The sequence below is a fragment of the Lissotriton helveticus genome, chromosome 3_1, assembly GCF_964261635.1.
Source record: "Lissotriton helveticus chromosome 3_1, aLisHel1.1, whole genome shotgun sequence".
Lineage (NCBI taxonomy): Eukaryota > Metazoa > Chordata > Amphibia > Caudata > Salamandridae > Lissotriton > Lissotriton helveticus.
In genome coordinates this window covers 948,318,390-948,330,974 of record NC_136061.1, presented here as the reverse complement: position 1 = coordinate 948,330,974, position 12,585 = coordinate 948,318,390, and the positions used below count along the sequence as shown (strand labels likewise).

At 46.5% G+C, this 12,585-nt stretch overlaps 1 protein-coding gene across 1 annotated transcript in view; it reads right to left on the bottom strand.

Moving 5' to 3' along the window:
• LOC144824186 (putative methyltransferase DDB_G0268948) overlaps positions 1–12,585 on the bottom strand; it is an 876,195-nt gene that overhangs the window by 433,593 nt on the left and 430,017 nt on the right. Inside the window, exon 5 of the mRNA XM_078683342.1 lies at positions 7,511–7,724. Within this exon, the coding sequence (XP_078539468.1) occupies positions 7,511–7,724 (214 nt within the window). The remainder of the gene's footprint in view (positions 1–7,510; positions 7,725–12,585) is intronic.

The window sequence follows — 12,585 nt, the reverse complement described above, 5'->3', positions numbered from 1 at the left end:
TACCCATTCTCTACAAGATTGAGAACCCAAAGATCTGATGTAACCGATTCCCAATCTTGTAGAAAACGGGTAAGCCGACCCCCCACCGGACCCACATTATCCTGAATGGCGGATCTAGGACTACTTTTCTGAGGCAGGGGGATTAGAGGAAGTGGAAGAGGAAGAGGCCTGACGTCCACGAGGACGCGATCTTTGCTTTCATCTGTACGACCTGTACATGGAATTTTGCTGCTGCTGCTGTTGTTGTTGTTGCTGTTGACCTTGTCGGTAATTCGGAAAGGAAGAGCGACCAAAACCCCTGAATCTCTTGTTGGTTGAAGAGCTCCTTATTTGAAGACCCAAAGATTTAGCAGTTGCCCTACTATCTTTAAATCTCTCAAGAGCTGTATCAGCCTTCTTCCCAAAGAGGCCAGACCCATCAAAAGGAAGATCCAACAAGGTCGCCTGAACATCCGCTGAAAAGTCCGAGGATTTCAACCAAGCAGCTCTTCTAGTGGGACAGCAGTACCCATGATACGTGCCACAGAGTCTGCAGTGTCCAGACCACTTTGTATAACTTGGCGAGCTGCTGCTTGTGCATCTGAGATCACTTCCTCAAATTCTTTTCTGCTAGCATGAGGAACTTTAGGAGTTAGAACACGCAAAGAATCCATAAGGGCATGTACATATCTCCCCATCAGACAAGTGGCATTAGTTGACTTCAAAGCCATGCTTGCAGAGGAGAAAGTCTTTTTAGCCACCAGATCTTGTTTCTTTGCCTCCTTTTCATAAGGAACTTGGGGAAAGGCACTTACATTCTTTTTAGAGCAAGCAGCTTGAATGACTAAGCTCTCTGGTGAAGGATGAGAAGTAAAAAAAGCAGGGTCTTCGGGTGCAACCCTGTATCTCCTTGCCACACTTTTGGAAACCGCAGGATTTGACAGTGGCTTCTTCCAGACTTCCAAAATGGGCTCTGTCAAGGCGTCATTAAATGGAAGTAACGGTTCTATTACAGAACTTGGAGAATGCAAAACCTCAGTCAGAAGATTGGACTTAAACTCCACTGTAGGTAAAGTTAATTTAAGAAGATCTGCCGCCTTCCTCATAACGATATGGTAAGGTTGGACATTCTTAGAAGGTGCATCAGAGCTTGAAGGTAATTCCCACTCTGGGGAGAAATCAAGACTACTAGCATCAGCTAGCTCATCAAAACTATCTTCATCCCATTCGCCTTCTTTTATATCAGGATGAGATTCTATATATCTTCTTTCCTCCAAAAGGTGTTGTGCTTCCCTTCTGGACCTCTCCTTCACACGTCTTGCAGTCGGATCCACCAACGGCTCCGACGGAGTCGGGATCGACGTCGGTATCGAATCCTAAGGCTTAGTCGGATGTTCTCGAGGTCGCTCTGGAGCGGGTGACGTCGGAATCGGCGTCGACGGCCTCGGTGGAGCCGGAAATTGCCAAGGTGGCGTCGGGGCTGGCATATAAGGCATAAAAGGTGCAGGAGGATAGGAGTGAGGGACTCCTAGATTGAAAGCCAGCGGACCCATGGGACCAGAAGGTGCACCAGAGGGGTACCATGCCCTTGAAAAGACACCATACATAGCATTAAGAAATGCAGATGGATCTTGTCCTGGGGTTGGAAATGGAGGTTGGAAACCCTCAGGTTGGTCTTGTGGAGGAATCGGATTCGGCTCTTCGGTAGGCGCGGAATCCACATCCACTTGAACCTCTTCTTCGTCACGGGCCGAGGACGGCGCCGGAGACGGATTCGGAGCCGGAGTCGGTGGCTGAACACGCGACTCTGAAGGTGAGGCCTCACCTTCTGGTTCAGAGACATCCAGAGTAACCACCTTAGAACGTACCTTCTTCGGTGACTTCGATCTCGAATCCGACTCCTTACTAGAACGACGTCGGGATTCATGTCTCCTCTTCTTATGTTTCTTCTTCGACTTCGAAGTATGATCCGAAGCCGACCTCGAAGACGACTCCTCTCGAGATCTTCTAGACCTCGACCTCGATCTTTCTCTACGTGAACGAGACCTCTCTTTCCCTCAGAGCTTTCGGGTTCATCTTTCGACAAGAGGAACAACTATCGACGTTGTGGGCGGAGCTCAAGCACCAGATGCAGTCATCGTGCAGGTCGGTAATCGACATCATTTTGCCGCATTCTCTGCAGGGCTTGAAGCCGGTCTTCTTTGTTGACATTTTCGAAGAGACAGGATACAAAGAAGCAGAAAATAGAAACAAAAAAGGCAACAAAGTACCAGTTGGCTACAGAGATTCCCGATAACCGTTAGCGTCGATGACGCGGAAAAAAGGGAACTGATGTCATCACGCCGGCGTGGGCCTATTATAGGCGTCGGTGACGTCAGCGGAGTCGCGAGCGATGTCGTGTCTCTATGACGTCCGATTCCACGTCGGCGCGAGGGTACGAAAAGAATTTCCGAATGTTGCTGACGCAAGGGGATATTCACAAGGTGAGGAATCCACATGGCAGATGTATCTATCAGAAATGTTTTGTTATGTTATGTGAATTTGTAGAGAGCCTCTAACCGTACATCAGGACATCCATAATTCTGATGGGGGAATACCGCTGTTGTCTCTAAAAGGTAAAAATAGAAATAAGCTTTGGAGAAAGAAGTTGACTGAAAATTAGAAATGGCACAGGATATGCAGTGGCCTCAATTATGAATGGGGAATAACATGATTTCAGATTTTACTAATCTGACTCCTTGGATTATTCCTAATTGCTGCCTGAATTTTCCCCAGATATTTCAACTGATTCGGACAGCCATCTGCATTACTTATAATCAACTTCGGTTAGCCATCCCATCAGTGATAACAAAATGCAGGTAAGGAGTGGTGTACGCCTTACTTAGAATTTGGCAGACAGAGTACACCTTCAAAAAGTGGTGCCCAGATTTACAGTGGCATTGACTAATATGGGCTTGTAATATGGTGCATGGGACATCCACACATTTTTGATAAAGTTCCATGCCCGCCAACTCTCTAAAACTTCCTTAGGCCCTCGATACCAATGGCATTACGAGTGGCCCAGTATAATAGCTGATAATTTGCGGTTTGGGTGAAAGGGGACAGCACAAACCATGGAGTCAATTCCTACAGCATATCCTTTTATTTTCTTGTTTTAGCCAGGTTTAACTTTTGGTTGACACCCGCCAATTTTCCTACTCACTTATGGTTACAGACAATAACCTTGCTCTAGAATCATGCCAACTTGACGACCCACCGCCACTCAGTAAAGCCTGTATGATTTTCAGATCCCTCTAAATAGGATCCCTCCTTTCTTCTGCATTAGTTCAACGCCTTATCTAAGACTTTCTTTTTCTGTATGAGCTGCATTTCCATCCCATTCCAGACAAATGCACCCCATCCCTGCAAATAAACTCAACCATGTCATATCTCAGGCCTGGTACAGCGCCTTGAGCCCCTCATGGGTGAGTAGCGCACTTATAATTCCTTTATTGACTGATTGATTGGGTGCTCCAATCTGAGGAAACCTTACTCCCTGAAAAATGATTGGATCTCTTTATTTATCTTCCTCCTAGCCATGTCAATTGCTGAGGGATGCCTAACACCCCTTCAGTCCATCCACGGAACGAAATCCCTCCAGATGACATGACACCCTAGCCACTGGCGCTTTATGTCCTTCAGGTCCCTTTTCATCTCTTTGAGTAATGCTAACCCCTTGCACAACACCAGTTCAATCTACCTGAGGCAAAGCAACAAACCACTGTGAACATCTCTGCTGTTTCAACAAGCCATTTAAAAATATAAAATAGAAAAATTTGATCTCATACCCCCTCCACAGTAAAAAGTCTGTGGTCAAGGCCCAAATTTGCTCCATGAGCTCTCTGAGCTTCATGCTTCTCCACCCATTTTATAAATGACTGTCTTATAATCCAGATCAACAACTCCAGGCCTGCCATAGTACTCTGAAAAAACAAGACATGTGAATGGCATGAAAAATACCTCATGACAATCAACAACCCTGTCCCCACCTCAAATGCACATAGCAGTGACAGCAATCCAAAGACCACTTTCACAAACTCATGATCTTGTCCCCGCTCCACCCCGTCTTGCCGCCTTAGTGGCTACCCCAACCCTGAAGGAGTGAGTTACCAATGCCCTTGGATCCTCCCCAACATGCATCAGGGTCTTGAGCAATACTGCCAATAGCTGAAGATATGTCACCTGTGCCCCACTAGCTTGGCAGAAATGTGTCCCCAAAATACCCTGCAATCGGTCACCTCACAGAACGGACACAGCCCTTGAACAGGGCACCTTTGTAGCACCACAATCTTCCCTTGGGATCTCTGATCAATTGTGGACGTGTTCCACTCACTCTGAAATGCTGGAGACCCATCCCACTGAATCCTAAATGCTCCCTTTCCACCCAGCTACTGCAAAACCCGAAAAACATCCATGACATCAATGTGGAGAACAAGGTGGTCTCATTTGCCCCATTGCGAACAGCTGGCGAAGATTCCAAATCTTTCCCAAACAATCCCCTCATTAGTGGCCTTCTCTTCCTATCCTACCATCATGCCTCTTTCCCTTTCCCAACCCTCCAGCTTCCCTGTGTCCCAGTTCCCCCACGGAGGGAGCTTAACCCCAGCACAGCTTACCCATCAATGCGATCTCTTTTAGCTTTCCTCTGATTGTCAGCCGAGATAGACCCTTTCCAATCATCGTCAGTATGAATTGTATCATGTCTTCCTCCCTACTCCAGCCTGCCGGCCTCCCCAGAGCCCCATTGTGGATGAATTATTCCCATGCCTGCACATATAACTCCGGGTAGACTCTGTCAAAGACCATACTACCAACTGGAGCATCACTTTTCTCCTATCTTCCACAATCCCAATGGTATAGGCATCCTGAACCTGTCAGCTTCTGTGACAAGCCCATGAACCCCTCCTACTGCAAATGAGACACAGCAGGAACTTAAGGACCTATGCGTTCCCGACAGATTATCTGTTGACAGTGAACACCACGGCCATGTTATCGATCCAAAAGAGATCCTTGTGGTGGGCCAGGTCTTGGCCCCACAGCATCACTGCCACAATCAGGGAAAAGAATTCAAGAAAAGCAATGCTCTGCCGTCCGTGATTCCAATGGCTGGCCATTCCTCCGCGCACCACCTGCCCTGCCACTACAAACCAAAACCCAGTCCACCTGCTCTGTCAGAATAAATCTGCACATTCCATTGCTTTGGAACCCCCATTAGGATACCATTGAAGTCATCTAGGAACCTGTGTCACATGTGCAAATCCTCTTTCGCACCCGCTGAAAGCCATACATTGTGATGAGTTTGAGACTGACCTATTAGAGACAGCCTGAGTTGTCTGCAAACTGTCCTGCCTGCACTGACTACTCTGCAAGCAAAGTGCAGGTGTCCGAGCAAGACCTGCACCTCTTTAACAGTTATTTTGTCTCTGCCCAGCTTAGTGTTCAGCAAAAGCAGTAAATGGACCTTCATTGCTGTTGAATGCAATTCAATACTCAGAAACGATAGAGTCATGCTGGGCCCAACTACCTTTTTCGTGCAAGGGGCACACCCAGGTCACCCATGAGGTCCTGGAACTGTATCAACTGGTGTTGGCAGTCCGTCAAACCGGGAGGGCCCACAAAAACGAAGTCATCGAGGTAGTGAGTCAGTGTATACTGACCAGTGTTTTGAATGAAAACTTATTGAAGAAAAGAGCTGAAGTGTTCAAACAGGGCACATGAAATGGAGCACCCCATGGGCAGGGCCTTGTTCACGTACCACTGTCCTTCAAACTGTATTGCCAGTAATTCAAAATCCTCCGGGTGCACGGGCAGACTTTATGTCGCATTTGGCCATGTGCACCATCCTTCCTACCTGTTCCACCTTTGCCATGGCTACGTCCACTGAAGAACATCACAGTGAGGCTACCTCTTCTGGTATGAAGTCATTCAGTAAATGTACCTTCGGCCAGGACAGGTGCTGGATGAGCCTAAACTGACCCTTTTCTTTCTTGTGGAACACCCCAATTGGTGACACAATCAAGTCATGCATTGGCCATTCGTCGAAAGGCGCCGTCATCCTCCCTTCGTAAATTTCTTATTGCAGGTTAACGGCTACCACCTGTTTATAGGACTTCGCCAACTTCAAATTATGTGCCCACCTGCGCACCCTCGGTACTCATAACCCAGCTTGAACCCCCAGTAAACCCCTTAGCTTAAACCCTTGGTGTTTTCCTGGTATGGGTTTTGGGCCAGACAGAAATCAAAGTGTTCTAAGTCAATTAGACACTGCCTGCCATCCCACCAACCTCTTGTGGTTTCCCTACTTCTGCCTCTGTCCTTTCCTACGTTGTGCTCCTCTTCTTTTGTCCTGCTGAGGTGGCCTCAATCGGCCCATGTACGTCACCACAGGATCGCTGGCACTGGGAATGGTGCTGCTGGCTCTCCCTTAGCCCCGCCCCTCCCTACCCTCAACAAAAGTCATTGCGGCCTGCGGCACCGCACTGCAAGTGGAGTGTGAGCCACACACAAAGTTGGGGCCACTCTCCGAGCATCGGAGTAGCCCCTACCTGCACACTGTTGGATCTCAGTTTGTCATGAGGTGGCCAGCATGCCAGAACCGCTGCAGCAACCCCATTTGCCGAACGCCGGGCTGGGCGCACCTCGTTGTGAGTGCCCAATGCAACCAAGTCCAATCTCCTGGCCTTCTCTAACAACAACCAAATGGCTGTGTGCACACGGTCGCCTATCATCACGAGGCCGATTAACTAACCCACCTACGTGTCACAAAAAGAATAGGGAACATTTTACTGTCTCTAACTAAGTAACAAAAGGGAAAGAGGGGAGAAGACAGCAAATTGCTCAACATGTACTCGGGCCATAACAACCCCACGCTGAAGCCCAAAAGGAGCCCACAAATAGCTCACCTGAGCCTGGGCTGAAGGTGCTGCATGTGCAGGTAAGAGCAGTGGGGTAAAAAGGGTGGGCTGAAGGGAGTCGACAGGCTACAATGAGGTCAACTTAAATAAAAACACGAAAACCACTCGCCAATTTGCTGATGCAGTGAGGGCAAGGTTAGTGGTCTTTGTTTTTAATTTAAGTTTACCTCAGCATCCTCTGTTGACTCCCCCTCACCCCGACTCACCGCTCTTACCTGCACGGGTTGCGCCTGCTGAGCTGTACCATTCGCCCTATCACCCCAGGGGCTAGACCTCCCTCCCATCTGCTGCCCCAAAACCCAATCTGGTAAAAACATATGTTGGTGCTTATTGCATCAATTTCATATAGACTGGGTTTTCCAAGGCATTTTTCTCACTTTAAATTTCTTCTCGATTTCCCTGACAAAATGTAATAAGGAATGCAGTTGTTATTACAGTATGCACCAAATGTGATAAAAACACAGAAAACTCATAATTCTGTTAAAACGGCTACAGCTACACATATTGGGACTCATTGGGCCACTCAGAATGAGAGACTTAGGTTGGTATATGGCATGCTTAAAATACATTATTCTCACCTCATTGAATACATCCGTTAGCTTTTCAGAGCAATCTTTATAGACAAGACTGAATTGTAAGTCTAGACAATACATTGCCAGACAGCCACTTGGTTTGAGGACACGATTTACTTCCTCAGAGAACTTGTCTAGGTCAAACCAATGTGCAGCTACTGAAGCAGTGACGAGGTCCAGAGATCTCTCTTCAAACGGGAGTTCCTCCGCTTTGGCAATCCTATAAAGAAAGAAAATAGTTGCAATTACAGTTGTGACTTGAGTCTGGATATTCATATTGCCATTTGGTTAGTGACTTGAATCTCGGTATCTTGTTGGTAGAGGGTAGGTAAATATCAATGTGGTATTCAAGAAGACAGTTCTTTTGATGGTTGCCATGAATCTGTATTGTTCCATCCAAAATTACCCTATATAGTCAGTTCTAAACATGACTCCGCTAGTCACTGGAATGCTGTCCCTTTGACTACCAGGTGGATGTGCTACAAAGATTCAAAATGCACCAGCCAGGTTCTCTGTATGCCTCTGATGGAAATACCATGGCATATCCAACTCTACATTGTCCACAGGTCTTTAAGGTCAAGAGTAAGATTTAAAATCTTCACATGATGTAAGAATGGTTAACAAACATAGACTCATAGCTACAGTAAACATTCATCTACCCCCACCCTTGGCTCTGAAAGCCTGATTTAGATCTCGGCGGACGAGTTACTCTGTCACAACGGTGAAGGATATCCTGTCCGATGAAATATAAATTCCATTATATTTTATGAGATTTGGATTTCGGCAGACGGGATATGTGACAGAGTAAATCATCCTTAGATATCTAAATTAGACCCTTAACCTTACTCTTCACAATTCAAAGACACAAGAGGCATATATCTTATCACTGAGATCCTTAAGCTATGGTAGAACCTTCTGCTCCACATCCTGTTTCTCTCCATACCGCTTACAGCAGAAGAACCCTCAAAACCTTTACTCCTCCCACACTGAGCACCTTCCTCACCTCTGTAGTTGTACATTATGATGCTAGACTGAGAGCCGCGGCTCATTTCTTGAAATTCATGCCCAACAACTGAACTATCAGAAGCTCCTCGGATGTCTCCAATTTTGTAGAAGCTGTTCGTCTCTCCAAGCACTGTCTGTAAGTCAGACCACTATTGTTCTCTGTAAGGTGCCAAACAAGACAAAATTCAATTGCCTCATTTGTCACTCATTGGTTTACAGCAGCCACAGCGGCTCACCATGCAATCACATTGGTTTATATATGAAACATATTAAATGTGTTTTGTGCATAAGGCATTGGATCGCACAAGTCTTCTTAGTTTGTATATAATATGCTGGTTTGTAGAGAATAACACTGGTTTGTGGAATCAATATGTTGGTGAATACACAGATATACTATATTTGTACACTTATTAAGCACACTTGTTTACGTAAGAAAGCATATGGTTTAAGGTGTGTGGTTTATAAGCAAAACATATCGGTTTATGCTCATACTATGCTGGTGTTTTGCAGCATAAGTCAGTGTCTATTTAATGCATTTGTGGATTTAAAGTAAATCCTGTTTTGAGTGATCTAATGATATGTTTGCACAGAGTTTTGTTTTGCACGCAATGCTACAGTGGTTTGCCCACATAATGTATGTGCTTAAATGCATAACATTGAGGTTTGCATACATGTGTAACTTATTGGTCATTATACATAATCTATTGCTTGGCTTTCGTAATGTGCTCCAAGCACATCGATCTACATGTATACTGCTTGTCATGAGTGACACATTAGAGCAAATATTTATTGTACTGGCTCATATATGTACTAGGTTGGCTCGCTCACGAAATGTACTGCTTGTGAATCCTAATATATTGGTTTCAGCGTACAGCCTGTTGGATCCAAGTGCAAGGCTAGTTCATCATGACACCCAAACACTTGACAAAGGCTGCACCCGTTGATGAGGTCATCTTTGTCCATTGAGGTGAGGGAACCAGCCCTTTTACCCGAGCCTGGCCTCTGTCTTCATTGTGCTATGGTGACCTGGTGCGCCAGCTGAAATGTACAAGAAGTTAGTGAGGTTGGCATCTGTATGGCAGCGTTGATCAATTAAGCTTGGTTGCCTAGGCATTTGTGTCTTTCCATGTATTGCCTTGTGCTGCCAGGGTTGTTGTCTGTCAGGGATGAACACTACAATTTATATCAGGGCCAGAGCTTTTGTCATGCACTCTGTAAAGGCATGCGATGTATTCTGTGCTCCGATTCACCTGCCAGCCCTCAGCCATGTTCAGGGGCTGCGGACTGAAAAAAAAAAACATCATTCATATCTTATGCATCTGCCCCTTCTTGGTGCAGCAAATAAAAATCATCCTTGTATCGATTTTGTTCGTCTAGGAGTTTGAACCTTCCGTCAGGCAGTAACAGCTAGTCTGAATTCTGTCAATACAACAATACTGAACATTAAAACCGTTAAGTTCCTTCTGATGGCGTCGGCTAAACTGGGCTCGCAAATTCTATTGTGCGGCAAAAACCAGATACCTAAAATCTGATCCCTACAGCCACAGTACCATTATAACATCTAAGGCACTCTTTGGGTACTCTGCGGCACCCTTTTATATTTGCGGCCCCCAAGTGGATATCTGCGTGGCACACTTCTGGGTAGCTGCCACTTAACCTTGGGGCGACCTGTCGCTGGCACTGGCACGTTTTATACTTTGCTTCGATTAGCGAACTGCGGCTTTTTATACTTGCCATTTATCACAACATTGCTTTAGCACCTTGAACTTTATTGTACTGTTCGTTATTATACTGGTCTTTTCGGTTTTATTTGCTGCTCTAATCATTTACCATTGTGATGCTTGTTTGTTTAAGTTTTAATTAACTGTACAATAAAATTAATTGAAATTGGGTCAGGTATGTCATCATAAGTTGTCTAGGGGGTTATTGACTAAGGATGTGCTTATATATATTAAAATCATACACCTAAAGATGGAAGACTGATTTATTGATTCTGTGCGGTGGATGCAGAGACATGCCCTGAAACATGAGAACTTAGAAGTCTGCACAGACTCAGACCAATTGGAGTCACATTCCACTCCATCTTTACTTGCTCATTCTAACACTCTTGACAGGGAGCAACCATATGTAAATGAGCCTGTGCCCGACTCATATAGGAAAAGTCAAGGCCCAACTGCTAGGCCATGTTTCCGCTGTTACACCAGTCACTCACCTGTACTCCAGTTTGTTCCTCCTCTGATGCCCACAGTTCCCAAATCCCTCTGGAAATTACAAGAATGGCAAGGAAAGTACACGATTGCCAATCCCCTAACTCCCAGGGGGAAGGGGAGTTAAAGTGAGAGACAAAAGAAACAAGAAACAGAATTTCGTCCTACTCTCTGCTGATGTCCAGGGTCATGCCTCCCAGGAGGATAGGGGTTTAAATGAAGTAAGCATTTTCAAGGAGGTTTTCTGGATTTGTGATTGACCGATAAGAGATATTTTAAACAAGCATTGGCATAGCCAATAGGTCTCGCCTTTGGGACCTTATAAGTGTTTAGCCATGCAACAGTTGTTGTTGCACCAAGGATATTGTGCTGCATAACTAAATACTTATACGGTCCCAAAAGCGAGACCTATTGGCTATGCCAATGCTTGTTTACCAAGTAGACTGCAGAGAGGTGCTTAATTTCCATGCTTGCACTAGGGCCACAGCACCACTGCTGGGTCACGAGGAGACACCCTCTGCCAAATGAAAGAATTGCTCTACGGCGATGAAGGAGGGAGGGGATTATGTTTAGCAGGAGATGCTCTCTCCTGTGTGGAAGCCCGCTGCGTGCTTAGGAAGCAGGGGCCAAATTTCACAGCGCAAGTGAAAAGTCATCAAAGGTAACACAAAGTAGCATTCAGCTCTGAACTATGGTATGGTGCAATAATGTGTGCGTGGTGGTATGCAGCCTCAAAGTGCAGCAGAAAACAGAAAAAGAACGCAGTGCCCCATCTATGTGCACTGGGTGCTGTCCCCTCTCGCCCTTTCACGCAATGGAACAGAACAACTTTGGCTGCTGCTTTGAGTAAAATAACAGTACATTTTCCCTGAGGTGTCTTGAAATGAGGTGCGCCCTGCCTTGCCGAAGGTACTACATGGGAGCTCCTATATTGAGGCGGGCTCTTATCCCCCTTGTGATAAACCAGCAGGGTCACCCGAAAGGGTGAGGGCTCTCTGGGGTTAGTGGTACTTCGGGGGCACACACAGACTTCTGGAGTAAGTTGCGGGTTCAGGGGACCCCATTCCCCAAACAACTGAGTGCGGCAGGAGAAGGGTCTCTTCTGCAACCACAGAAGAATTGTAGGCAGAATGCGCAAGAAATGGCACGGGAGGATAAGAAGAGAACGGGGCAGAACAGAAAGGGGAGGAGGGTTAAAAGAAAGGCGCAATTACACAGGGAAAGAAAAATAGTATAAAGGAGGGGAGAGTAACTGTATGAAAGGAGGGCTGGTGGCCCGCTGCCTTTAAGGGGTTATGTAAGGAGAACAGAGCGTCTTGCGGGTAACTGTAAGATTTGGGATCCCAGGCAGAAAACTGAGAATGGGGGCAGAGAGTAAGAAAGACAGAAGAAAGTAAGCACGAGAGGTTGGCTGTAAGAAAGAAGGGGAAGAAAAACAGGAGACGAGAGCAAAACCGTGAGTCGATACAAGAGATAGGTTCACCAGGGACTTACCTTTCCACTGAATAGGAGCGGGATCTTCTGTTCGCAGCACAGGAAGAGAGGAAAGTGGGACGAGGAGGCGGGGGTGGGGGGCTGAGGGGTGGGAGGAGTAGAAGGGGTTGTTGAAGGAGGGAGGAGAGCTGGGATGAAGGCAGGCCCAGTTTCAAAAACAGGCCCAGCCCTACAGCAGCCTCTAGTTACATGTTGGCACTGGGAAGCTCCTGCTCTCGCAGCGTGGGGCGCGACCCCCCTCACCCCGCCCCATGCCGAGCACTCACTAGTGCCCAGGAAGCAGCAGCGCAGAACACGCAGTGAGAGGGCGCAAGGGGGAGGGGCAGAAACCCTTTCGAAAAAACATCAGTGCGCTTCACTCTCAAAGCTACTCAC